The following is a 26,768-nucleotide window of genomic DNA, read 5'->3' on the forward strand; positions in this document are numbered from 1 at the left end:
TGTCAGAATGTGTGTGTATATATCTCTATATCTGTAAACATATATAAATGTAGATGGAGGTATCTCCGAGGAGAAGGTTTTCCAATGTGCAGTTTTTCTTCTTGCACGTTGGGATCTTAACCCTCAAGCAGATCTGGAAAAAGCTTTCATGAGGATAGAGCCTGGGATGGATTTGTAGGGGAGGTGTAGACCATGATGCCGGGTAACAGGCCCTGTGTTTTCTGGCCACACAACTGTAAGATTTCAAAAAGACCCAATCAACGATTCTAACCCAACTCTCTCTATATTTACTCAAACACAGTATTACTCCCTGACTAGTGGTTAACGGACTTGCTTTCGGCGGCCCCAGAGGCGGTCGCCAGTTTAGCCACCTCCCGAGGAACCTGCGCAGTCCCGACGCTCACCAAGAGCTTTCCTGGCGGTTACAGGGTTGGGGGCAGCGCAGAACCCGCTTCTGCCCTTATCAGGAGCCCAGACCTCAGCTGGGCTCCACCACCCCGTCCCCACCCACCCTGGAAGCCAGAAACCCTAAGCATCCTCCCTCCCTCCCCTGCTGGCCGCTACGAATAAACCAGACCTACGCTTCGCGCCTAACTGCTCAGGCCGAAATGCTACCCGCAGTCGGACCCCGGGCCGGAAACCTCCCCGACACGGGACCGCGGGCAGGGGAAGGGGCGGGCGCAGGCTGCGGGGTCGGCGCGGAGGATGCACGCGGGGCTCCTGGGGCTGTCCGCCCTGCTGCAGGCGGCCGAGCAGAGCGCGCGTGAGTGCGGCAGCCCGAGGCTGTGCTCACCCCTGCAGCCCCCTACCCCACCCCGGCGCCGGAGCCGCACAGGCGGCCTATGCCTGGACCGGCACTGCCCGGGCCTGCGCCCAGCACTGCGCGCCGGTGACGCACGGTGGTAGCCTCCCCACCTGCCGAGCACGTCCCCTTGTCCTTAGTGGATGCCCACGCATGCACGATCTCCCCACGGATGCATGATTTTCCTCCACCTATGCTCGGTCCCCCGCCCCCCGACTGGTGCTTGACTTCCTCCCGCCCCTGCACGATCCCCCCGCCCCACGCATGCAAGATCCCCTCGCAGAACCGGGGGAGATGTATCCGCCCTTCCTTCCATCACAAGCTTTGCAAAGTGCTGCGATGCCAAGATGTGCTGAGCGCAAGTCTGGGGCTCCCGGGCTCTCCCCCGACTCCCCGCCGGCCCGGGGGACCCTGCGACTTGGAGGCTGCTCGCAGGAGGGGTGGCGGGAAGAGGGGGACAGGGCTCCGCATCCACGCGGCCCTGTAGGACAGCGACTCCGCTTCGGGGTTTAGGACAGGGCGGGACGCGGCCCTCTGGGGCCACCTCCGTTGAGGGGGAAGCCCAGAGCACGCCAGCCGCGGCGGAGCAAGACGGCCCCATTTTTCGCGCCCTTCTGGTTTAAATTCGTAACTCCTTCAGTGCCGGGGAGGAGCGTCTCCGCCCACTTCCGCCGGGCTCCCTGCGGACGCCTCTTCCGGGGCAGAGTCCCTTGGGGAGAAGAGGGGGGACCGTGGGGACGCTACCTCAGGACTTTTCTGTGAGTTCACTGGCGTCCTCGCTGGTCCGGCTGTTTCCGAGGCGCGCAGAGCAGGAAGCTCGCAGGGGACGCGCAAGCGCTCTGGCTCCGCGCCCCGGACGCGAAGGGCTGAGACAGGACCCGCGGGGGTCGGCACCCACTCCAGGTGTCCTCCCTTGTCCTCCAGCTGGGCGCGGCCTGGTTGTTAGCATTCTCCAGCCCTGCAGCACCCAAGGCTTTTTGTCCAAGGGAGGCTGCCGCAGGACGCTCGGGGTGGTGAGAGCTGGACCCAGCCTGGGCACTATGGAAGGGCTGCCTGAGCCCGGACCCCGCGGTCCAGAGCTGCAGAGTCCGCAGCTGTACCTCGGGGCAGTTTTCGCAGTTTCCCTAAAATCCGCGGCTTGTGTTCATTCATCCACTTAGAACTTTACCATTGGAAAGCCTAAGTAACAGTTGTGTGAAAGGATGCCTGTGTGCGGTGCCTCTACTAGCGCACCGCCTCCACGATCAACCTCAGACAACCCTCAGGAGGGGGTGCTAGGAGTACCCGGGAGGCCCAGAGTTCCAGGCCAGGGAGTTCCCCATGTGAAAGTAGGAGAAGAGGGACCCCACAGAGCGAGCTGTGACCCCACAGGGACTAACGGTTCCGTAGTGTAGAGTTACTGACTGGGGAGTGCAGATCCTCTCTCCTCTGTGTAACCGTACCCAACCACCATCACAAACAAACCAACCAACCAGAGAGGAGGTTTCATCGTTCTCGAGGATGCACAAGATGCTAGGCACTTCTCACATGTCGTATATTGCCCAGCAGCTCCGGAAAGCCCTGACACTGTCATTTAGTGCATGCCTGTCCCTGTTACCAGAGGCTCTGCGGGCTCCCAGGCTGCTCCTAGGAGACTCTTGCTGGTGATGGGGACACTGTGTTGGTTGGTTACTGTTTTGTTTTGTTTTGTTTTGTTTTGAGACAAGAGTCTCGCTCTGTGGCCCAGGCTGGAATGCAGTGGTGCAATCTCCACTCACTGCAAACTCTGCCTTCTGAGTTGAAGCCATTCGGGTGCCTTAGCCACCCCGAGTAGCTGGTATTACAGGCACGCAGCCACCACACTTGCTAATTTTTGTATTTTTAGTAGAGAGGGGATTTCGCCATGTGGCCCAGACTGGTCTTGAACTCCTGACGTCAACCAATCTGCCCGCCTCGGCCTCCCAAAGTGCTTTGGTTTTATTTTTAATGAGATTGTTAGGTGTGGCCACAAGATGAGACACAGGAGAGACTCTGGAAAGCAAAGTTTGTTGTACTCACAAGTCCTAGGACAGGAGACATGTCACACCATGCTGGGCCACAAGGCAATGTCACCAGCGTGGTCAGGAGGCAGGAGACAGGAACCACGGGAAGTTGAGGCCAGACCCTTTGCTGGGGCAGGGCACCAGCTTCAGATTAGCTCTTTGAATAATTTCTGTGGCTTTGGGGTATAAGGGTGGTCCCTGGTTGCCTGGCATTGGGCCCTGGGATGATTAAGGCAAAAGAAGTTCACCTTTTAGGGGGTATGGGCCAGGTACGGGAAGTCTGGCTCTGGCTAGATTTAGTTCCCATGTCAAAGATAAGCCCCTGGCTGGGCCCTTTGCTAACTCAAATAATTGCTAGCCTTGGGAGGGGCAGTCACTCCCCAGCCAGAAAAGTTTTAAGAGGTCAGGACATCGTAACATCCAGAAAATGTTAAATTGTTTAAAATGCAGGTACCCAGTCTCACTCCAGCCTTCCAATAACCTGCTTGCCTTTCCCCTTCTCCCCTAGGCCTCTACACCGTGGCTTACTACTTCACCACAGGGCGGCTTCTGTGGGGGTGGCTGGCCCTGGCTGTCCTCCTGCCCGGGTTCTTGGTCCAGGGCCTGAGCTACCTGTGGTTCCGAGCAGACGGGCATCAAGGGCATTGCTCCTTGGTAATGCTGCACCTCCTACAGCTTGGTGTTTGGAAGCGGTAAGAACAGCTGCGTCTTTCACCTCTGGAGCACAATTGCACAGGTGCAGTGGGAGGACTCTTCTGTCCGTGTGGCTTCTGTCCTCAAGGTCATAAAAGTTTGTCATTGGGAAGAGGTTCAAAGCTGCCATAGCAAACCCCTGCTCTGATATTGGCACCCCCGGCTCCTGCCTGCACACTGTTGAGCATCTCCAACCTCAGGGGCGCTTTCTCTGTGCAGCTGTGACCTTACGAAAGGCTTTTTCTTGTCTTCAGCTGAAGTCCTGTCTTGCTGTTTTGATTCGTTGGTTGAGCCATTAGTTCCATATAAAGCAACTTGGTTAAGGCAGTTCCATCTGCACACCTGTCACCTTAGAATAGGAAGGTGGCTAAGCTTTAGTGAACCACAGACTAGAAAATGAAGCCAGTCTGTTCACATTCGCTTCAAGACTTCGTCTCAAGAAAAAGTCATTTGGATGCCAGGGCTAGTTTTATGTCTAAAGAAGTAGCCTGGGATAGTTCTGGGGCCTGGTGGGCTTATCCGTGATCCACAAACCATCTCTACCGGTGAGGGCTGATTTTTTCTACTTTGAGAACCTAGATTCAAGGAGCTATGAGAAGAGATGTATCCGTGAGTTTATATCAAGGGCACATTTCAGCTGTCAGCTGCTGCCTTATAATTCCATTGGGTTGATAGGGATTTTTGTTTTGTTTTGTTTTGTTTTTTGAGATGGAGTCTCACTCTGTCACCCAGGCTGGAGTGCAGTGGTGTGATCTCGGCTCACTGCAAGCTCCGCCTCCTGGATTCAAGTGATTCTCCTGCTTCAGCTTCTCGAGTAGCTGGGACTACAGGCACATGCCACCGTGCCCAGCTAATGTTTTGTATTTTTAGTAGAGACAGGATTTCACCGTGTTAGCCAGCATGGTCTCCATCTCCTAACCTCGTGATCCGCCCACCTTGGCCTCCCAAAGTGCTGGGATTACAGGTGTGAGCATCTGCACCCAGACACAGGATTTTTTTTAAGGGAGAAAAATTCAGGGATCAGAGCAGCGAAGCCCTGCAGCTCAAGTGTTCATTAAATCATGGGCACCGAGAGTTGGAAGAGTGTTCAAGGGGTCATGGCCAATGCTGCTCCGTGTCCTGGGGGCTTATGCCTGCAAACTATTCCCAAGACTTTCTCAGGAGGCACTGAAATGAATGTTGAGCCCCACATGGAGCATCATTGCGAGCAGGGAATGATGCCATCCTGCCTAGAATAGAATCTCAGCTAGGAGGTAGAGGGTGCTTCTGAGAAAGACTTCAAGTACCCACTCTCAATTTCACTGGACCCTCAGAGTTGGACCCTAAACCTCTAACAGCACCAAAAGCATATTTGCAGCCACAGGCATTTTGCCAAAGCTGGGCCTTTGTGTTCAAGCAGTGCCGTTCCTCTGAAAAGATAGGGCCCTTCCTTCCATGGGCGAGAAGGCAGAGAAGGATCTTTCCAAGGGCCTCGTAGGGTTAGAGCCTGTCCTGTGGCCTGGCTACCATTGTCGTCCCCTTCCCTGATCGGCCCAGCCCAGTCATCAATCCATAAGGGCTCTGGGTCTTACTTGGCTTTGACCATCACAGTCATAAGGCATGAGCCCTCGAGGACAGAGGCCTGTTGAGTGAGTCAGCTACCATAAGCACATGTTTGGTAGCCCAAACAGAGAGGTAAGCCCAGGTGATCACTTACAGAAGCTTCCTGGGTAATGAGTAGACAAATCTGCCTTCTGAGGCTGTGTGGACCCTCAGGCCCCATGGAATCCACTGCCTCCCTCAGAGATGGGGACTGCCAGGGGACCATGGTGTGTCCAAATTCATGCTGCTGGTATTTCACAGTGGACCCCACACTATCTTTCCCATGCACTCTTTTTTTTTTTTTTTTTTTTTTTTGAGATGGAGTCTCCCTCTGCCGCCCAGGCTGGAGTGCAGTGGCCGGATCTCAGCTCACTGCAAGCTCCGCCTCCCGGGTTCACGCCATTCTCCTGCCTCAGCCTCCCGAGTAGCTGGGACTACAGGCACCCGCCACCACGCCCGGCTAGTTTTTTGTATTTTTAGTAGAGACGGGGTTCCACCGTGTTAGCCAGGATGGTCTTGATCTCCTGACCTTGTGATCCGCCCGTCTCGGCCTCCCAAAGTGCTGGGATTACAGGCGTGAGCCACCGCGCCCGGCCTCCCATGCACTCTTAATTTTCTTAAGTGATGCCATGATTTTCTGGTGTATATTAAAAAAACTAAATTGAATACTCAGGTATATACTAGTGAACTCATATAGATAAGTGAAGAGATACATGAAAATTATAAGTTAGGAAAAACCATTAGTCATGTATATTTATTCTTGTTTTTAAAAAGAGGTTAAGGTGACTTTAAAAATACACATCCTTAAAAGAACAAAAAAGAAAAGAAAAGAAGTGAGAAAGGCCAGGTATAGAGATGAAATGTTAGAAAACAAGATAGGGCCAGAAGGCACAGTTATTGGAAGCGGGTCACAATTTGGCCCTAAGGTTTGTAACAGCCAGTGCAAGCATAAAAGCCGCAAGATTTGCAGTGTTTCTCAGGTTAAACATGAACCAAAAAACAGAAATTTACTTCCATGGAGGAAAGCTTTGAAAGTTAAAATAGACAGCAGTAGATCTATTCCTTATCCTGAAACTAGCACGTTGGGTTCAAAGAAAACACTGAGTAAAGTAGTGTTTTAGTGAAGCAATCCAGCTTTCCGAATTGCAGTTCTGCAAAAGGACCTGTAGGGGGAGCCAAAACAATTGTGTTTTGCACAATTTTGAATTGCCTAAGAATATAGGTCCCTTTGAGTGTCCTCACAACAAAATACAAAGGAATCTACTAACTGAAAATCTAGTAAAACACAAAGTTACTTATAAAAATGCAAGGATTGAGGCCAGGCGCCATGGCTGGCACCTGTAATCCCAGCATTTTGGGAGGCCGAGGCGGGTGGATCACGAGGTCAGGAGATGGAGACCATCCTGGCTAACACTGAAACCCCATCTCTACTAAAAATAAAAATAAATAAAAAATAAAAAAAATTAGCCAGGCATGATGGCTCAGAGATAAGAAAACAAGCATGCTCAGTATCACAGCTACTGTTTAATATTGTGTTGGAGGGTATATACCTAATGTATAAGGAAACTGAAGGAAATAAGATCATGTAACTAGCAGAAGGGAAGAGTGAGACACTCATTCTCTGCAGATGATTATATGCTTGTCTACCTGGAACAATCAACCTTGTCAAGCTGATAAAATAGTTGAAAAGGCAGCCGGGCGCGGTGGCTCATGCCTATAATCCCAGCACTTTGGGAGGCTGAGACAAGCAGATCATGAGGTCAGGAGATCGAGACCATCCTGGCTAACATGGTGAAACCCCGTCTCTACTAAAAATACAAAAATTTAGCCGGGTGTGGTGGCGGGCGCCTGTAGTCCCAGCTACTCGGGAGGCTGAGGCAGGAGAATGGTGTGAACCCGGGACGCAGAGCTTGCAGTGAGCCGAGATGGCGCCAGTGGACTCCAGCCTGGGCGACAGAGCGAGACTCCCTCTCAAAAAAAAAAAAAAAAAAAAAAAAAAAAAAAAGCAAGGATTTGGCCTGGCGTGATGGCTCACACGTGTAATCCCAGTGCTTTAGGAGGTGGAGGCAGGTTGATCTCTTGAGGCCAGGAATTCTACACCAGCCTGGCCAACATGGTTGAAACCCCATTTCTACTAAAAATAGAAAAAATAGCCAGGCTTGGTCACTCACACCTGTAATGCCACCTACTCAGGAGGCTGAGGCATGAGAATCACTTGAACCTGGGAAGCAAAGGTTACAGTGAGCTGAGATTGCACCACTGCACTCCAGCCTAGGCAACAGAATGAGACTCTGTCTCAAATAAATAAATAAATAAATAAATGCAAGAATTTAAGCCATAAGTGTATTCTTTTTAACGTTCCCAATAATACATACTATGTTAATTTTAAGTCTGACTGTGTTCAAGAGAACCTAACATTGGTGACTACTTATTCAAACAAAGACGATTACTTTTTTCCACTTAGGTTTTTTACTTCCACTTTAATACTGTACATTACCAACATCTTTTTCATCTTTCTTTTTAAGCCCATTTGTAAACTCAGCCCGAGATGACAGAAGAATGCCTATCTCATCCTTCGCGTGCATCTTGGTTTAGCAATTTTTCTTTAGTGAAAATTCAAGGTTCTCAAAAGCAAAGTTAAAGTAAACTCTAAAGGTATATAAGACAAGTTCAGCATACATGGGTGGAGATTTAATATTTAAAAGTATATAAAATATAGCCCTAGCGCTGGAGGGCCGAGTCGCCTCAGGATCCCTCGAGTGAGGCTTGAAGGATGCTGCGAGTTCCATCAATGTAGGGAGGGAACAGGCATTTCCGACACAGAAAGCTGCAGCCGCTGGTGCAAAGACATAGATGCGTTCCAGAAGTGATGTGTTTAGGAAATTAGGAGAAGCTTATTGAGACTAGAGGGTAAGAATTTCCTAGATGGCAGGAATGTGGCGGGAGATAAATGGGCTGGACCGTGAAGAAACTTTTCTACTGGGATAAGGAGTTTGGATTTTATCCTCAGGCATTGGAGACCCGTTGGAAGGGTTTGAGCAAAGGAATAATATGGGCAAATAAGCTTGTAGACAGATGGCGCCAGGGACAATAAAATGGAACAGAGTTGGGAGGGACACGGTCCAGGCGGGCATCCAGAAATCCAGGCAAGAGCTGATAAGGACCTGGAATGACGCAGTGACTGTGAGGACAGATGTCGGACACCATCTCATAGGACCTAGTGACCAAACCCCCATGCTCTCCATCCTGCCTCAGCTTTCACCCCAGCTTCCCTAGTGGCTGTCCAGGGGTCTCAGCCTGAATTTCTCCCTCTGCAATGGGTTCGAGACATGTCGTTTCAGAAAACTGGGCTAGTCACGTTCCCACTGGTCCTCTGTTTCTTACAAGGGTAGCCCCATGACTCAGCCTCTCCTGCCTCCCCCACCTTACCAAGCACCAGATACTCGCTATTCCCAGACATGGACCTTCATTTCAGTGCCTTGTACCCTGTGCCACTGATCCCAGACACTCCTTTAGGCTGTTCCTACCATCTACTTGTCCAGAGTTTGCCTGTCCTCCTCTTCCAGGAAGCCCTCCCTGACCACCTTATTCTCTCTCCCTGTGACTCTGATTCCACCACTACCCAAGCCACTCATTTTGATACTTTTGATACATTTCTTCCTCTTTAAGCTTTTCACATTTGTATGTTTTCTTTCCACGCTGAATCTTAAGTTTCTAAAAGACATCTTTCATTTCTCTAACTTCTTTTTTTTTTTTTTTTTTTTTTGTGAGAGTCTTCTTGCTCTGTCACCCAGGCTGGAGTGCAGTGGCATAATTATGGCTCACTTGCACCCTTGACCTTCTGGGCTCAAGTGATCCTCCTACCTCAGCCTCCTGAGTAGCTGGTGCTACAGGCACCCACCACTATCCCAGCTAATTTTTTGTTGTTGTTTTGTAGACATGGGGTCTCCTTATGTTGCCAGGGCTGGTCTCAAACTCCTAAGCTCAAGCAATCCTCCTGCCTCGGCCTCCCAAAAAGCTAGGATTCATTTCTCTTACTTCTCCTGTGGTCTGTAGTAGGTGGGCTTTTCAAAGCCCAAGAAAAATGCATATTGAACAAACAAAGCTTTTCTGGAAGAGCAAGAAGAGGAAACTACCCCGTGTCAGGAACAAATGATTTGAGAGTGAAAAGAAAACCACTGCCTGCCCTCATGGTTACATTTTTTAGTGTCATATTTTTTTTAACATTAAGTTCATGTCGGGAATCAAGACACAGTAAGAAATGGGTTCACTCCAGGATTCCAAATCATGAAAAAGGAAAGTTGGTTTTCTTAGACATCTGTCCTGGGATCTCAGCACCATGAATAAAGCCATTTGCAAGAGGACTCCCCGAATCTTCTGCTCTGGACCTAGAAATGTTTGCCAACCATCAGGGTCCAGCTTGTCACCTGCCAGTCAGAGCCTTAAGGGTCTCTAGAGGGAGTTTTGCAGGTGACCTTCCGGATGCATCCAGCTTGGCTTCGGGAGCTGCTACATTGAAGGGACCTCTAGTTCTTAACTTGGACAAGACAGGGAAGCAGAATCTGGTGGGTTTGCTGGGCACCAGGCTCGTGTGCAGGCGGCTGTGGTCGTCTCCTTGTTGCTGCTGCTGGGTAGACCCAGAGAGGAATTGGTGGGTGGTGGTGAAATCTCATCCCCAGGCGAGACTCGAAGTCTGAGCCCACAGGTGTGGCTGGGGAGTGGCTTCGTTGTTGTCATGGGTTCTATGTGGCTCTTCAGGTTGTAAGGATGGTGGCCTGTGCCACTTTCTACTCATGAGATGAAGTTTCCAATAAAGGTGTCTGGCATAGGCTCGTGGGAAACAGAATGAAGCGAGGACATGTTCTGACTTCTTTCTCTGGTGCTTGATTCCTTTTCCGAGAGCCTAGGAGGGCCACCCAGGCTGGGTGAGCTGATGTGTCCCCGTGGCCCTGGGCCACCCCATCCTGTAATCCACAGTGCAGACATCAGCAGCTCTCTCTGCTGCCCGGTTCTTGGCCTCCACCCACCCTTGCTGGTGTCCCTTTAGTATCCAGAGCCCTTAGTGGGAACAGTCCCCAGGGTGCTGTCCTTGGCCTCTGCTGTCTTCACACAGTCTCTTCTGGCCACTTCCAGTCCCTCAACCACAACTGGTCATCCAGATCTCTCCTTATGGGGGCTCCAGCCATCCTCACATTCCTCACTGCTGAAGAAATTCATATTGTAGCCAATCCAGCACTCCTCACCTGGCTTAATTCCGTCGGTAGCACCACCATTTCCAAGTCATTTAGGCCTGAAACCTCAAAGCCACTGCAACCTCCCTCATCTCCCCCGTTCAGTCATCAAATCCTGATCTCCAACCTCACTATTTTCTGCCCCTGCTCCCCACTTTCCATTCCTAAGACTCCCTTCTCACTCACCCTTCACTAATTACTGCTAGAAGTATTCTATTAGCTCTAATTCCTCCTGATGTTCCTATCCCCTGTTCATACACACACACTACATGTGTGCACACACACACTCACATTGCACATGCTACACATGCACACTGCACACATACATGAATATACACACATGCACCTGCATGCACACACATATATACACATATACACTATACATATGCACGCACATAATGCATATATACATATGCATATGTTTTGCACACTTGCACACACACATGCATACATGCACATGCAGATACATATAACACACATAGGCACATATACACCACATGTGTGTGCACACATATACATGCACATGCACTATGCACACACAGACACATAGACACAAAAATCCATACACATTCATCTCATACCCCAAATAGTACATATACTTCTGCCGAATTCATTTTTCCAGAGCAAAATCCAAACCCCGTAGCCTGAGATTCAGGCCCCTGATCTGCTTCACTGGGACCAACCACATCAGCCTCCAAGCTCCGTATGGTGCTCCAGCCACCCGGACCTCTGGCCACCCCCCAGCAAAGCCACCAGATCCTTCTTCCCTGTCTGCTCTTCATGTGCCCCAGGTTTAGCAGCCCAGAGTTCTACATTCTGTGAGGATGAGGACGAGAGCTTTTCATCTTTTTGTCCTCCAAAGAGATGACAACACAGTACCTTGCAACAAACATCTGTCAATAAATGAATTCCCATCCCAAGAGGGTCCAGGGAGGGACTCAGGTCAGGGTGATTGCCGAGTCTCACAGAGCTGGCAGCCTGAGTTCCCTTGCCATGCAGCCGCTGCAGCTCAAAGAGCCCCCGGGTCAGGTACTGGGGCACCAGACGTGGGGAGAGTGTGGCCTGGCTGAGCACCATGGGACTCAGGGAACTGACATAGAATTGACGTCTTCTGCTTGCAGTCAGTGCCCGGCAGCAGACTAACTAGTAATCGAGGTGACTAGTAAGGGCATAGGATATTGCTTAGCATGTAGTATGTCTCTAAATGAAAGCTGGTCCTATTGAAGCTCACCACAGTTTGGCTCCAGGTCACGTGCCCTCCGCTGTTCCCTAGGCACTGGGACGCTGTGCTGACCGCTCTGCAGAAGGAACAGGAGGCTCCCCATCGAGGCTGGCTGCAGCTGCAGGAGGCCGACCTGTCGGCCCTTCGACTGTTGGAGGCCCTGCTGCAGACTGGACCCCACCTGCTGCTTCAGACATATGTTTTTCTAGCCTCAGGCTTCACAGATATTGTGCCAGGTGAGTAACTTTCACCACAGAACACAGACTGGCAGCCGAAGGGGGACAGGAACGTGAACCTCTTTAGCAAAACCCTCCCTTCAAGATTTCCTCTGCTTAGGAGCATTAGGGCACCTTGAGCTCACTAGCCCAAGATGATGCTTAAAACTGGCTTTTGCTGGCGCATTGAGTTTACAGAGAGTTGGCTCCCTTCTTTCTTAAGGGTCATGCTAAAGTCAGCCCATAAGGTAGAAATTGCCCATAATCAAAATTACCCTGAAAATGCCTTGGAAAGACTGCCTCTCCATAAACCCAATGCAGATGTTTTTCTTCTATCTTTAGTCATTAGAGTAATTCTTGGCCGGACACAACACTCACACCTGTAGTCCCAGCACTTTGGGAAGCTGAGGTGGGCGGATTACTTGAGCCCAGGAGCTCAAGACCAGCCTGGCGAAAACCCATCTGTACCAAAAAATACAGAAATTAGCCAGGCATGGTGGCGTGCAGTTGTAGTCCCAGCTATTCATGAGGCTGAGGTGGGAGCATCACTTGAGGCCAGGAGTTTGAGGCTGCAGTGAGCCGTGTTGCACCAGTGCACTCCAGTCCAGGTGACAGAGTGAGACCCTGTCTCAAAAAAAAGAAAAAAAAGAAAAAAAGAAAAAAAAAGAAAGACAGAAAGAAGGAAAGAAAAAAGACTACTTCTTTACAAAGCCAGAGGCTTATGCCTTCAAAGCCATGTGGAAACTGAGAACAACTCAGGCCCCAGCAATATTTGTCTCCAGCTCCCACTCATTTCAGGCCATTCACATTGTCATTATGTCTCTCCCTGTTTCTCTCAGTTGCTTCTTGTTTCCTTCTCCCTCTCCCTCCTGCTTTCCCCTTTTCTCCCCTCCGCTTCCCTCCCCTCCCCACCTCTCCCTCCCCACCTCTCCCCTTCCATCTTCATCTCTCCCTTCCTCTTTGCTGAGTGTCCACAATTGCATACGCATAAATTAAATGCATCACATACATGACTGTCCTGTCCTTCCATCCATCTTTATCAAAGAGCCTGACACCATTGGATGTTTTGGTTCTTTTATTAAACCTCCGTCATATGGATCAAACAGCAAAGTACATTTGGGGTGGAGCCATGTTCAGAGCCTTGTAGAATCAGCTTTGTTATACACAGCAGGCTTAGAGGATCAGGAAGTGGGACGTTTTTCTTAAAGGGCATAGAAAGAAAGAGTCCAGCCCATTTGCCAGGAAGAGCATTCAGTACATTGTGTAGTGGAAATATTTCCTGCATATCCCTGTTTCTTCCTGAATATAGACGTGTATTTGGACACAGAGTTGTTATGTTACCTGTTAGTCAAGGTGGTGGGTTAGTGATACCCTCTGCGCAGCGAGGCTTTAACAAGAGGTTACACATCCCATTAAAGAAATGCCGTGAGTAAATCTTCACCAGGTACTATCACTTCGGAACCTTGAAAACATACCACGTCTTTCTGCTTCCCTTGCAGGGGTGAGCAGCCTGTTCTCCTGGTCCTCACTCTCCTGGGCACTGGTGTCCTACACTCGCTTCATGGGCTTCATGAAGCCAGGCCACCTGGCCGTGCCATGGGCTGCCCTCTTCTGCCAGCAGCTCTGGAGGATGGGCATGTTGGGAACCCGCGTGCTGAGTCTGGTTCTGTTCTACAAAGCCTACCACGTTTGGGTTTTGGTGGTTGCAGGTGAGCTGAGCTAATGATCTGGTCATCTGTTGCTGCATAAAAAACCAACCCAGAAATGAAGGTCTCAGGAATAACCACTTATGATCCTCAATCCCAGGCCTGCAGGCTGACGGGGCTCTCTGCTGAATGGATCTTGCCTGGGGGGCCTCAGAGATGGCAGTGGGGTAGCAGGTGTTCAGATTCATAGGGAGCCTTGACAGGAATTAGCAGCTGAGAATTCCAATGGAGAGGAACTGGGAACTGCTAGTCTTCTGTAAAAATAGGCTCAGAACTGGCTCAGCATTGCTTCTGCTGTATTCTGCTGGTCAAAGCAACCACAGCCAGCCCAGATTCAAGAGCATGGAGGTCTAGACTGCAGCTCCCGATGAGTACACATCCAGAGCAGGAAGGAAAATGTACTAGCTCTCTTGGGAGATCCTCAGGTTAGACATCCCAGCCCTCAAAACTCCCAGCTAAATCTGGAGCAGAGAACTTCTCATGAGACTGTTCTGTGTGATAGGCCGAAATCTGTTATGTAGAAAAACTGTCAGTCAAACGGGAGGGAGGTACAAGGTCCCACCTGCCTCACCTGATATAAAAATATATGGTATATATGTGATACCACAATAGCCTCCAAAAGTGCACCATTTCCTTTGAATGCTGAATCTTGGACATCTCCTCTGTTGCAAATAGGACAGCTCCACTAAATCCAAGCCCTCCCTCCTCCCTCAGTCTAGGCACACACAATATGAATGGCAATGACAGAGAGTCTATCTGGCTCTGGAGGCTCCCTGAATAGGGCCTGTGTGTCCCTGCCAAGGAGAGCTGTCATCTCTGGTCATCAGTGAATATATTCTGCAAGAAGGAACAGTGTACTCTTGTTTTAAGAGAATTGGAGACATTAAGAAATATTTGGCCCTTGGGCCTAGATCAAACATTAAATACAGTTATTGGCAGAAAGGATAATTTTTTTGAAAAAAAAAACCATGCTTCTAAAGAGAGATTAGCTATTTTGTTATTCTTTTTTTAAAAATTCAGCTTGAAATCCAGAATGATTTTTTCATCTTAAAACATGGGAATAAAAATGAGAGCTGCACCACATAGAATTCTTTCCCTGGATGTGGAGGGTTTCAGCTCTTGTAACAATTTTAAAATAATTGGCAGTCAGTTTTATAACTGCCTCTTTAAACACTTTCTGGAACGAAAAGGGCATAGGTATACAATATTTGGCAAGTGTTATTGAAGCTAGTCTTTCTTTGGTCATCTTCGAATTAGGTCAGATACGCTTTATAAGAATAAAACGGGATAATACATGCAAAGACAAACTGCGTTGGTTTTCTGTCCCCCTCAAACCTCTTCTGGGTTTTGATGTCTCTTCTTGGATGCTGAGTCAAATGTGGTCGGAGAGGCTTCCAGCCCCTGGTCTCTGTGTCCTTGCTTGTCCCCCCATCTCCCCATGTGGACCCTGACATCTGCACCTGGATTCTCTGCAGGTGCCCACTGGCTGGTGATGACATTCTGGCTCGTCGCCCAGCAGAGTGACATCATCGACAGCACCTGCCACTGGAGGCTGTTCAACCTGCTCGTGGGGGCCGTGTACATCCTCTGCTACCTCAGCTTCTGGGACAGCCCTTCCAGAAATAGGATGGTCACATTCTACATGGCAAGTGGCACTGTTCTTCATCCTAACTTTTACAGTGTATACAGCAAGTGGGGTGTGTATGGGTGTGTGTGGGGGGTGTGTTTGTGTGTGCACCAGTGCACACCTATCTCTTGAAGAAGGAATAGCTTAGTTTAAGAAAAATACTTAAAGAAATTATAGTCTTGAACAGAGATGACAGGTTTTGAAAATAGTAACCCAATCTCCAGTTGTGGCCCCGCATTCAATGTGGCAACAACTGAGGCATATTTGGTGATGTCTTCTCTACATCAGCCCACCTGCTGAATATCATATACTCAATGTCTTTGTTAATCAACTCCATTTTTATTAGGCGTTTATGATTAAGATCCAGGCATAGCCCTAGAGAATATCAGAAACACAAAAGTGGCCTCATACTTCTTCAGATTGCTTTGAGGGCAGTAGAGATTTCTTCCTATTAAAAAAAATTATAATACTTGGAAAGTAAGTAGGCACCCAAATAACTAAAATCAGATAGAATGTGGCAAGGTGCCAAGAGAGAAAAAAAAAATGTCTGGGACTCATAGGAGTAGCTGCCAGCATCACCTCTCATCGGGATGACCAGAGACTTTCAGATGGACAGTGGAGATTGAGCTGGATTATAATGGGAAAAGGAGAGAAAATACAACCACGTAGGTGGGGGCACCTGTTTTGGAGTCAGAAAACTTGCACTGGAGCCCAGCTCTCCTGACTGCTACCACCACCTGGCTTCAGCCAAGAATTTAAACTGTCTGAACCTACTTCTTCACGCACTCTAGGAATAAATAAGTCACCCTCTCAGTGTTCCTATGAAGATTAAATAAGATTTACATACTTTGCAGGGTTCCTATAAAGACCAAATAAAACAATATACATAAGTAGCTGGCACAAAATAACCCATAAATTGTGGCCATTGTTAACATGAAAAGGTGAGACTTTTGAGGGAGGAGTCAGGCATTCCAGGGTAGAGACCTGGGTGAAGATAAAGGCAGGATGCAGCTGCCGTCCAGGAAAGGGGAGCGTCCTGGACAGCTGCTGATTTTGGGACCCATAAAGCACAGCAACCTCATAGGCTATGGAGCCAGACAGAGCTCACAGGACTTGTGACATTGGACACATTACTGAGCCTCACCAACCTCAGCTTCCACAGCTGAACACCGAGCATAACAGCATGTGTGTTGTAGATAGGTTCACATGCGACAGGGTCCAGGTCATGCATGAGCAGCCTCCCAACCCACATGATCCCCACGTGAACAAAGTGGAATCTGGATTTTCTCGGCCAGTTTGCTGAAGTGGCTTATTCATAGGTGGACATCCCATCTGCCAACGCCCAGATAAGCAGGAGTTCAATAAGGAGGAGTTTGACACCTGCCACCTTGTTTGCTTGCGTTTGTCACATTCTCACCTCAGTCGCCACGTCATCTCCCAGGAGTTTGAGGGCTGTTACAGAAGGAAAGAAAGCAAATCCTTCTTTCTTCCCAGCTGTCTCATACAGTCACTAGATCACTGAGTCAAGAGCGATTAAACAGTAAAAACAGAAATCAGATACCATTACATTCAGAGTGAGATCTACCACAGTGGCACGAGTGTCCTTATCTCTCTCCCTGTGCACAGACCCATCCAGGCCAGGCAGTCCCAGCCCGGTAGCTTGGATCCCAGCAGCATGTGGTGGGGAACATGGGCCTTAGGACTTGGTGCCCAACCAGCTAGGGCTTGATACCAGGATCTTTCAGTTCTGAACGGTATGAGAGTCATCGGGGCTCCCCCGACCCCCACACCCAGTTTTTTTGCATCTCTGAAATGGTTGTTGCTAGGATTGATAAGATGATGGATAGAAAACCAAGAGTCTGGTGCCTGGCACAGGTAGATAGATGTAGATGCTCTGAAAGATAAATAAACAATTTACAATAAATGAAAGAGACATCGGGAGCAAGAAAGGAGAGAAAGAAGGAAAGGAGGAAGGAAGGAAGGAAGGAAGGAAGGAAGGAAGGAAGGAAGGAAGGGTGGGTAGGGAAGAGGAAGGAAGTGGAGAGTAAAGATGGCCAATATCACCATAAAGAGGTGAAATAACAAATAACTCCCAGGATAACCTATTAAACTACTGACATTTCAAGAGTGCCCGCCAGTCACATTCTGAGGTGGGGCTGCAACCATGAAACTGAAGAAAAGGCAGAGATGACAGGTGGGCATTCTCACCGCACACTGCACCACGGACACTGCCCAGGCCTGAGTCTGGGCCCCTCCCTGTGCCAAGCGGTGCTGGGCAACCCTGGCTCTGTGACATGGGCCATTCAGAGCACAAGGCAGCCTCTCCCTGTGTTCCTCAATACCCCCAGCTAATCTCCATTGATCCAATGTGGCTGAGTGGCCAGCACCTGAAGCCAGTACCTCTGGGCAGGTTAGCGATGCCCAGACTGTGATCTTGGAAGCCTGAGGCCACACTGCAGTGGACACACTGGGGCACCACTCCCTGAGATGGGCACCCTGCTGGCACAGACCCGTGCTGCCATTCAAAAGCATTACCTTCTGCAGAGGGTGCCGGGCCCCTCGCAGCCCCAGCCCTTGAGACAGCAGCTCACAGAGGAAAGAGGCTGCCAAAGCCCAGGCCCTGGGTGGGCCCTGGAAGAAGCTGCAGTTCCTGTCTGGAAGCCCCAGCCTTGGGCAGCGCAGCCCAGGGCCAACCCAAGGATCACCCACCTATGTTGAACCTATTCCTGGGCCACTGGAGAGTGTACCACCCCCACATCCCTTCAAGTAAGAACATAAGGTGTTTTGTTTTAGCTTTTGGTTTTTTTTGAGACAGAGCTCGCCCTGTTGCCCAGGCTGGAATGCAGCAGGCCATCACAGCTCACTGAAGCCTCTGCCTTCTAGGCTCAAGTGATCCTCCCACCTCAGCCTCCCAAGTCACTGGGATCACAGGCACATATCACTATGCCTGGTTAATTGTTACACTTTTTCGTAGGGCCCTTAACCAACAGGCCACCCCCTGGCAGGGGTTCAGGAGGTTTCTGCTGGAAGGGTCTGGCAGGGACTGGGGACTGGGGACTGGGGGCTGGGGGCCTCCAGTGCAGCCGGGCATCAGCCCTGCTGGTTGTCAGTGTCACTCAGGGGGGCTTTTCTGCAGTGGAGATCCCCAGGCTCCCCCTCAGAGATTCTGGCTCAGTAGGTCTGAATGGGACCTGGGAATCCATGTCTGGAGACAGCCGCAGGTGACACTATAACTGGCCTAGCTCAGGAGCTACTCACCTGTCCTCACCTCCTGCGCAGAGGCGGGAGCAGGCCTCTCGGTCATTTCTGAATGTAATATAAGACCCGGTCTCACTTCTTTCACCCATCACGGGTTTATTCACATCAGCACACATTCAGCTTCCTCCTGTGCTGAGAATGGAGTTCAACACCACAGTGTGAGAGTGTCATGCCTCAGTGGCCACAAAGACATAAGCAAATCCATGCAGCCACTGTGATCAGAGAAGTGACGCTATCCAAACTCCACAGGACACAAGAGGCAGAGCCTGGGAAAGTCAGGGAAGGGTTTACAGAGGGGACTTGCACGAGGTGCTGTGTGGTGAGCGAGGTTCACCTGAAGGAAAGTGTGGAAGGGGGCTAGGACGTTTCAGGCAAAGCTGCAGAAGACCCGGGAGTGTCTGGAAATCCACAGGAAAGTGAGTGCATGCGCGTCAGAGGTGAACAAAGCCCTGCACTCATTAAAAGCAATGAAAACAGATTGCACTGAGTCTGTCGCCACAGGGAAGACAGCCCCACATGAACTGAACCCACCTTCAGGTTATGCAGAGATAACTGGGGACTTAAAAGGGAGAAAAAAGGAGGAAGGCGGAGGAACATCAACGGGCTTGGACAGAGACAGGGAGGTGGAAATTTACAAAAAGCAGGAAAGTGGGATCGTAAATGGGAGTGTGCCATCTGCGTTTGCTCATTGGCGCTTGTCCCTTGTTAGGAACAGAAACAAATTTCTCATTTCTTTATGACAGGAGGCAAGAGTCAGTCCTGTTAGAGCAATGCACCCACCAGGCTTGGAGTCTGTATTTAAATAGATGGCTCTTGGGTCCTTGAGGAGACAGTTCTAGGTAATGAAGATGTGTATCTCAGAACACAGCGAAACGATTTGCAATTGCAAGCTTTCTAAAGTAACTGCTCGGAAAGGAAGTCCAGGGTCCTATCCGCCCAGCACCAAGTTGTGGCTGGAACAAACAGTACATTCTCCTGGCAGCATTGCGCTTTCTTAGGCAGGAACTTAAAGGAGACTGAGGTCGGCATCGTAGAGGTGAGGCCTTGAGCCGCTGGAAACTCTGTCAGTGTTTGTTCAAGTCTCTCAGTGTGGGGAGGTGAGTCTGGAGTTCTCGTCGGCCAGGGTTGAAGACTCACGGAAAAGAAGCCTCAGAGGATCCTGACTGGAGTTTGGTTGAGGAAACACTCTTTGTCAGTGGAATGTCATTTGAGGAGAGCATGCTGGAAGATGACCCCAGAAAGGAAAATTGGGGCTAACTGGCAAACAGGACCATCTGCTCTGTTGAGAAGTAGGGACTGGATCCTGAAGTTAAGGGGGGCTGTTTCGAGGTGCACTGGGGAGGAATGGCAAGGTGCAGTCTCTGGGTGAAGCAGGTTGCCCTGACATTGGTGTGGAGGAGATATTTCAGAGAGAGAATGAAGATAGGGGTTGCCTAGACAGAAGGCATGGGGGGCCAGAACCACGAAAATGGTGGGAAAGACAGGAGGCAGGTGATGGAGTTGGGACAAATGTAAGGATCTGAACCACCAGAACCACACAACTGAGGGGTGGGGAAAGAAAGGCGCCTTCTGTACTGGCTGCTGGCCAAGGCCTTTAGCACAGAAACCCTGCCCATTGCGCCCAGAGGGACTGGGAGAATGGACATTCGTAGGATTACGAAGCAGCTCCTCATAATTTTTTTATTTATCTACTTCTTTGAATTTTTGAGAGTGAAAAATGAAGCCAGTGAATAACCCTGGCAAATCTTTAAAGAGTTTTAGCAAATCAGTATATAATTTAAGTGTTATTTTTAAATAAATAACATATACAGTATTTAAATATATCGTCTTTGAATTACGTCGAGCTCGTTTACTTATTTTAATGAAGATATATATTTTTATATTTAAAAATTAGAAAGCAAAGTTAATAAGCCGACCCAGAGCGGGGGACAAAGAGCCTTCCGGACCATCTGCCATTTTGACCAGCTGCAGCCGCGGGGCCAAGCTCCTTTGTCAGCCCGCGAGCTCCCGTCTCCTGCTGCCACCTGGTGGCCGCAAGGCGAATTTACCTGGTCGCTGCAAAGCAATTATTTTAAGGAACCAAAATCCTAAAGTTAGAAAGTTTGTGATCCTAGCTCCCTGGAATTCAGTGGCATCATGAGCTCTGCAGCTACCTTTAATTACAACACTAATGCGTGCCTGCAGTTAGCGTGAGGATGGAGAAATATGCAAAGTAGAAAATAAAAGTTTCTCTCAGCCCAGACTGATTCTAAAGACGGCCCCACAGCCATTTGAGGGATGCCCTTACATTTCCTGGGCCTTTATGATTCTGCAGACACTTTAATGAGCCACTCTGAGAACAGAGTGGCTCTCTCTTTGCCAGAGAAGGTCTCAGTGGGACACAGCCCTGCTCCTGGGCAGGCCCCAACAGCCTGGGGTCTCCAGTGGGCACTCAGGATGGAGGGGAGGGGGAGCCGCTGCAGACTCACGGGACGGGGTGGTCCCTGGGTGGTCTGCACCTGATGAGGTGTGGTGCCTCTCCCCTGGGTCCCGCAGGTCATGCTGTTGGAGAACATCATCCTGTTGCTTTTGGCCACCGACTTTCTCCAGGGGGCATCATGGACCAGCCTGCAGACCATAGCTGGGGTCCTGTCTGGATTTCTGATTGGTAAGCCCCAATGTTGCCTTCTTATCTGCATCCCCTCCCCAACCTATTTTTTTTTTTTAAATGGGCTCAAAGGGCAGGAAACTGAGTTCAGATGTGGTTAACTGGAGATCAAGGAACCAGGCTCACTGCACTGTGGGTAGCAGAGCCGTCCCCATCAGAGCATGAGACACTGAGCTCAGCCTCATCTGCCTTGCGATTGTGCTCAGAACCTCATGCAAAGCTGGGGCTGTCCCTCTGTACCCCAAAGCCCCCATCCTCCCCAGAGTTTCCTGCAGGGTTGAGGATGTGACCTCCCTCTCCCCTCCCACCTTGGGGAGCTCCTCACATCCTCCTCACATGGCACCCCTTGCAGCCCATAGGCAAGCACCCCGGGAGGTACGTGCCCTAGCAGTGGAGGAGAGGAAGGTGAGGCACAGAGGAGGTCGAGTCCCCAAAAGATCCGATGGTTTGTAACAGATAGAGCTGAGATTCCAGCCCAGCTCCAATGCAGGCCTCAGCACAGGCCTGGCAGCTGTAATCAGCCATGTTTTATGAATGCATGGCCCCAAGGTCTGTGCTGTGCCCACAATGATGACCTCGCTTCCCAGATTGGCATGAGCTCCGCAGGGATTTTGCCCCCTACTTGAAAGGTGTGGACACCAGCCTCTGCTCCCAGCACAGCAGGCTTCCACCACTGTCACTTTCAGGCCTGCGGTGGGACCGTCAAGGCCAGCACCCGCACATCTCACATGGGGCCTCGTGCTTCTGCAACACGGGCCAGGACAAAGATTCCCCAGTCCTCTGCAACAACTCCTGCCCTCACTCCAGAGCCTGCTGTCTGTCACCCCCACTCTGAAGAGGTGCCTGGAAGTGGCCTCGGGTTCTTTTCTTGCTCACAGCAGCCAGGGGTTGGACGTGGCCTGTGTGAGTGGCCTGGACCTGGGAAAGGAATGACCTGGACACAAAGCACTTAGTGAGATGCAGGGGCTATTCACGGGTTGGAGAAGGGTCAGACGCTGTGGCCTTGTAGCAAGCGTCTGAGAGCCACAGACCACCCTGGGTTTCAGCTCTGTCCTTCTTCATGAAACGTCATTGCTCCTCACTTGTTCCAGCTTCAGGTAGCTGAGACAACCCCTTCTTTTTCAAATCAAACTTTTTAGAAAATTGTAGTTTTAAGAAACAATACAGAGAGGCCGGGCGCAGTGGCTCACACCTGTAATCCCAGCACTTTGGGAGGCCGAGGCGGGCGGATCACGAGATCAGGAGAGTGAGACCACAGTGAAACCCTGTCTCTACTAAAAATACAAAAAATTAGCTGGGCGTGGCGGCGGGCACCTGTAGTCCCAGCTACTGGGGAAGCTGAGTCAGGAGAATGGCGTGAACCCAGGAGGCGGAGCTTGCAGTGAGCTGAGATCGCACCGCTGCACTCCAGCCTGGGCGACAGAGCAAGACTCCGTCTCAAAAAAAAAAAAAAAGAAAGAAATAATACAGAGAATTCCCTGTACCCATTACCGGGTTTTCCCCCAGTAGTAACATCTTGCAAAACGGTGGTACAACATCACAGCCAGGATCTCAACATAGTGCAGTCAAGGTGCAGGGAGAACCCTTCCATTGCCACAAGGACCCTTCCTATTGCCCCATTCCTCTCGCCCCTGCCACCTCCTCCCCTCCTGGCCACCATCCATCTGTTCTCTGTTTCTGTTATTCTGTCACATGGAGAATGCTGTGTGAAAGTACCACACAGTGTGTGACCCCTGGGGATCGGTCTTGTTCACTCGGCAGAGCTCTCTGGAGAGGCTCCCAGGTTGCTGTGTGTCAGCAGCTCCTTGCTTTTTATGGCTGAGTCGCATCCCATGGCTTGGATGGACCACAGCTTGTTTCACCATCGACCCATGGATGGGCATCTGGTTTGTCTTTTTTGAAATAATCATTTGAATAGCAGAGCATTGACTTCTAAGCTGTGTGTGTGGATAAATGGCCTATGGGAAACTGAGGACATCAGGCTGCCCAGGTGAGAAGCACCCCTCTCACCACATTGCATGGTAGTCTGGGTGTTCCTGGCATATTTCAAGCAATCCTTCCTTCAGGGAGGGGCCACGTGATACTTGGAATGAAGGGGCCTTGCCAGCCAGGAGGTCTAACAACTCATCTGGATTTTCCAGTTCACGGGAGGTATAGCTGAGTCCTGGGGGCACAGTGTGGTGGGAGGGAAAAACGTCCCCTCATCTGCTTTCTGGATTTTAACACTGATTCAAAAAAGATGTCCCGCACCGCTCCAAAAACCTGTCACAGTCCTGGGAGTGGACGCCTGGTTTCCTTCCGGTTCCGCTCCAGTGAGAAGACATTTTCACAGCCAGTATGCTGGCCCACGGCACAGCAGGAGGGCAGCGAGTAGGGAGCCCAAAGCCGCGGGCAGCACCCAGCACCCAGGTGGCCGCCGGCTCAGAACCATGTCTGCCGCTCCTCCTCTGGCCTCTGATGGAGCTTCCAGTCCCCTGGCTCCCCGGCTGACCCTTGGGAATCTTCGGCCGGAAGATTGAACACAAATTATAGTCCAAGGAGCACGAGCTTGCATCCAGGCTCCTCCCCTTTTCCTTCCATCCTGTGACCAACCTTCATTGCATACCAACTGCGTGCCAGCCTGGGGATGCCACCAAGAAGCCCCGGACCGCATGGTCTCTGGAAAGTCTGTGTTCACTGAATAAGTGTGCCCAGGACTTCTGTGGGCAGGGGCCTTTGTTCATCTCTCCTGGCCTTGGGTGGCTGCTTGTACAAGAAGGATGACAATATGTCCCTCACCGGGCAATTGTGAGAATTCAAAACAGTGCAGACATTGGCTGAGCAGGGCCTACTGCAGAGGGGGTGCTGCACACGGAGGCATTCCATCTCTCTTGCCCAAGTTTGAGCCTGGCCACTAACCAGCTGCTTGACCCGGACTCCCCAGTCCCCTAAGACAAGAGAGGATTGGGGGGTGGGGGGTGTGCTTCAGGGGTTCTTTCTAGCTCCGTCATGCTGCAATCTCCTGGCCTCAGGCATTACTTCAGGTTTTGTGCTGTTTATAATGAGCACCCTGAAACCAGGCTCTTTATCCAGTACAACAGGAAACTGGAAATAACGTGGGAGGCTTACTGGAATGCTCTGTTAAAGAAATTATTGCAGCAGTCAACACTTCTGATCAAAATAAATTAAACTGACAACAATGTGATTAAGATGTTTATGCACAAAGGAAGTATTGTTGTTGTTCATGGAAATTCCTTGATATGGGGTTTTTGATGAATCTGATTAACCTCTGTTTAGGTCTTACTTGTTTTTGAGGTTATTTCTTACACCTTCCCTTCCCCCTGCTTTGTAACCCATCAACCACTGTATTGACAGTTGAATTTGGAGTGTATGGTCCAGTTACTTGAATGCATATTTCTACCAAACATTTTGTACCTGTGTGTACACACACACACACATGCATGGATGCACACTCACACGCACACACATGTAGATGACTCAACTGGAGCTGCCCTCAAGACAAAAGCATAGAATCAATCGGATCGAAGCCTTGTTACTCGTGTTTAAGTCTAGAAATATTTACAGCTTTTAGAAGCTGGAACCTACTTAAATTCCCCTAAAATATCCAGTTCTGAGGCTCCAACAAGAGTCCTATTTTGGATCCCAAATTATCTTGCTCTACACAAAAGAGCCAGAACCTGAAACTGCAAACCACAGGGAGGATGCAGACTTCAAAGAACATAACCTTGTGGTCTTTTTGTTCTTTTTCAGGCAGTGTCTCGCTGGTAATTTATTACAGCCTGTTGCATCCAAAATCCACAGATATCTGGCAGGGCTGCCTGAGGAAGTCCTGTGGCATTGCAGGAGGTGATAAAACAGAGAGAGGCGCTTCTCCCCGGGCTGTAACTCTAGCTGGGAAGACAACCGAGAGCTCAGGCTCATGCCAAGGGGCAAGTTATGAGCTAACCATTTTGGGGAAGCCCCCTACCCCTGAGCAGGTCCCCCCAGAGGCTGGGCTGGGGACCCAGGTTGCTGTGGAGGACTCCTTACTCAGTCATCACCACTGGCTGTGGGTGAAACTTGCCCTAAAAACAGGAAATGTGTCTAAGATCAATGCCGCCTTTGGAGATGCCAGTCCTGTCTACTGTCCACCTGCGTGGGGGTTGAGTCAACAGGACGACCTGCAGAGGACGGCCCTGTCCGCCCAGCAAGAGCTCCCATCCTCATCCCGTGACCCGTCAACCTTAGAGAACAGCTCTGCATTTGAAGGTGTCCCTAAAGCAGAGGCTGACCCATTGGAAACCTCAAGTTATGTATCTTTTGCCAGCAATCAGCAGGATGAGGCACCTAGCCAGAACCCAGCAGCCACGCAGAGGGTGGGCACCCCAAAGGAAGGAGCCGACGCTGTTTCTGGGACACAGGGGAAGGGGACGGGTGGGGAGCCAAGAGGAGGGGAAGGACAGCAGAGTTCCACATTGTACTTCAGCGCCACTGCAGAAGTGGCCACATCCTCACAAGAAGGCAGCCCAGCTACTCTGCAAACAGCCCACTCTGGAAGGAGTCTGGGAAAGAGCTGCCCTGCCCAGCCTGCGTCGCCCCAGCCAGTGGTCAAGCCCTTCCCCGTCACCATGGCTGACATTAGCCCCATCCTAGGCACAGGCCCCTGCAGCGGCTTCTGCCCCAGTGCAGGCTTCCCTGAAAGAACCCTCAGTATCTCAGAGCTGGAGGAGCCGCAGGAGCCCACAAGGGACCAAAGTCACCATGCAGCTGTTGGTGTGTGGATGTCGTTGCCACAGCTGAGGACTGCCCATGAGCCCTGCCTCACGTCCACCCCTAAGTCTGAGTCTATCCAAAGGGACTGCAGCTGCAGGGAACAGATGAAGCAAGAGCCGAGTTTTTTCATCTGACCACAGTCACGGTGGGATAAGACAACAGGCTGACAAGCCAAGCTGGTCATTTGGTGCAGTGAGAAGAGAAATCCCACTTCTGACACCTGTGTCCTTGGGCACGTTACTGTCACCTCTGAATCTCCATCTGCATCCCTGAAAAATGAGGAAACAGGGCTGGATGACTTCTCAGATTCGCTGTAAACATCACAGACCCCACCCATGCATAGCAGAGACTCTAACACACTGTGGAGGAGGAGAAAGAGATTCCAGTCAAAATTGCCTGCTGCCTTTTATGAGCTATAGGTTCCCCTGTTTTATCTTTTTGCTGTGGCTTCTAGGAAACACAAAGGTAAAACCCAGATTCCTGTTTTATTCGGGGTTCTTGTTACAATTAGCTTTGCCTCACACTTAGTGGTTATGAATCTCATTTTCATATATTCTAACTGCATTATGTTATGAAATCTCCTGGTAAGATATAATGTGAATGCTTTCTGGGAGTAGATAAGGACTGTGTGTTTGTAATAACTAACATAACTGAAAATGCAAACATCATTCTAAGATTCCCGTATCTTTTGGTTAGGGGACAATATTAGAGCCCTTAAAAAGGAAGAGTAGACTCACTTAGCTCAGCCTCCCCCATGCTAACGGCACACGCACACATTTTCTGCAATTCACTCTGACCATCAGTATCCTCCTGTCCAGCCGCATAAATGTATTTTTTTGTGAAATGTGCAGCTCCCCTTCTTGCAGGCTGGCCAGCCAGCAGTTCCCTTCCAAGCCCCCACTGCTGCTTTCCAGCCCATCTCCTTTATCTCCAAGCTTTGTTCCCACCTCCATTCAATGTGAGACATTATCCATGATTTAAGCCCATCCAACAAGAAGGGAGCAAACGTCCAT

The 26,768-nt window shown here is 50.2% G+C and overlaps 1 protein-coding gene across 1 annotated transcript; it reads left to right on the top strand.

Annotated features, from left to right (window-relative positions):
- Positions 1–689: 689 nt before the first annotated feature.
- On the top strand, positions 690–26,423 carry XKR5 (XK related 5). Its single transcript, XM_025394881.1, has 7 exons — positions 690–763; positions 3,332–3,515; positions 11,602–11,786; positions 13,265–13,474; positions 14,947–15,116; positions 20,892–21,003; positions 24,754–26,423. The coding sequence occupies exons 1-7, from the start codon at positions 706–708 to the stop codon at positions 25,887–25,889; spliced, it is 2,055 nt and encodes a 684-aa protein (XP_025250666.1). The 5' UTR covers positions 690–705; the 3' UTR covers positions 25,890–26,423.
- The last annotated feature ends 345 nt before the right edge of the window (positions 26,424–26,768 follow it).

Source organism: Theropithecus gelada, chromosome 8, assembly GCF_003255815.1.
Source record: "Theropithecus gelada isolate Dixy chromosome 8, Tgel_1.0, whole genome shotgun sequence".
In the NCBI taxonomy this organism is placed as follows: domain Eukaryota; kingdom Metazoa; phylum Chordata; class Mammalia; order Primates; family Cercopithecidae; genus Theropithecus; species Theropithecus gelada.

Bases quoted from the DNA above. Each gene is read 5' to 3' on its own strand.
- XKR5 (XM_025394881.1), top strand. From the start codon at position 706: ATGCACGCGGGGCTCCTGGGGCTGTCCGCCCTGCTGCAGGCGGCCGAG. The intron at 15,117-20,891 runs GCAAGTGGCACT...TGGGTCCCGCAG, and splicing joins GGATGGTCACATTCTACATG to GTCATGCTGTTGGAGAACAT. The intron at 21,004-24,753 runs GTAAGCCCCAAT...GTTCTTTTTCAG, and splicing joins CCTGTCTGGATTTCTGATTG to GCAGTGTCTCGCTGGTAATT.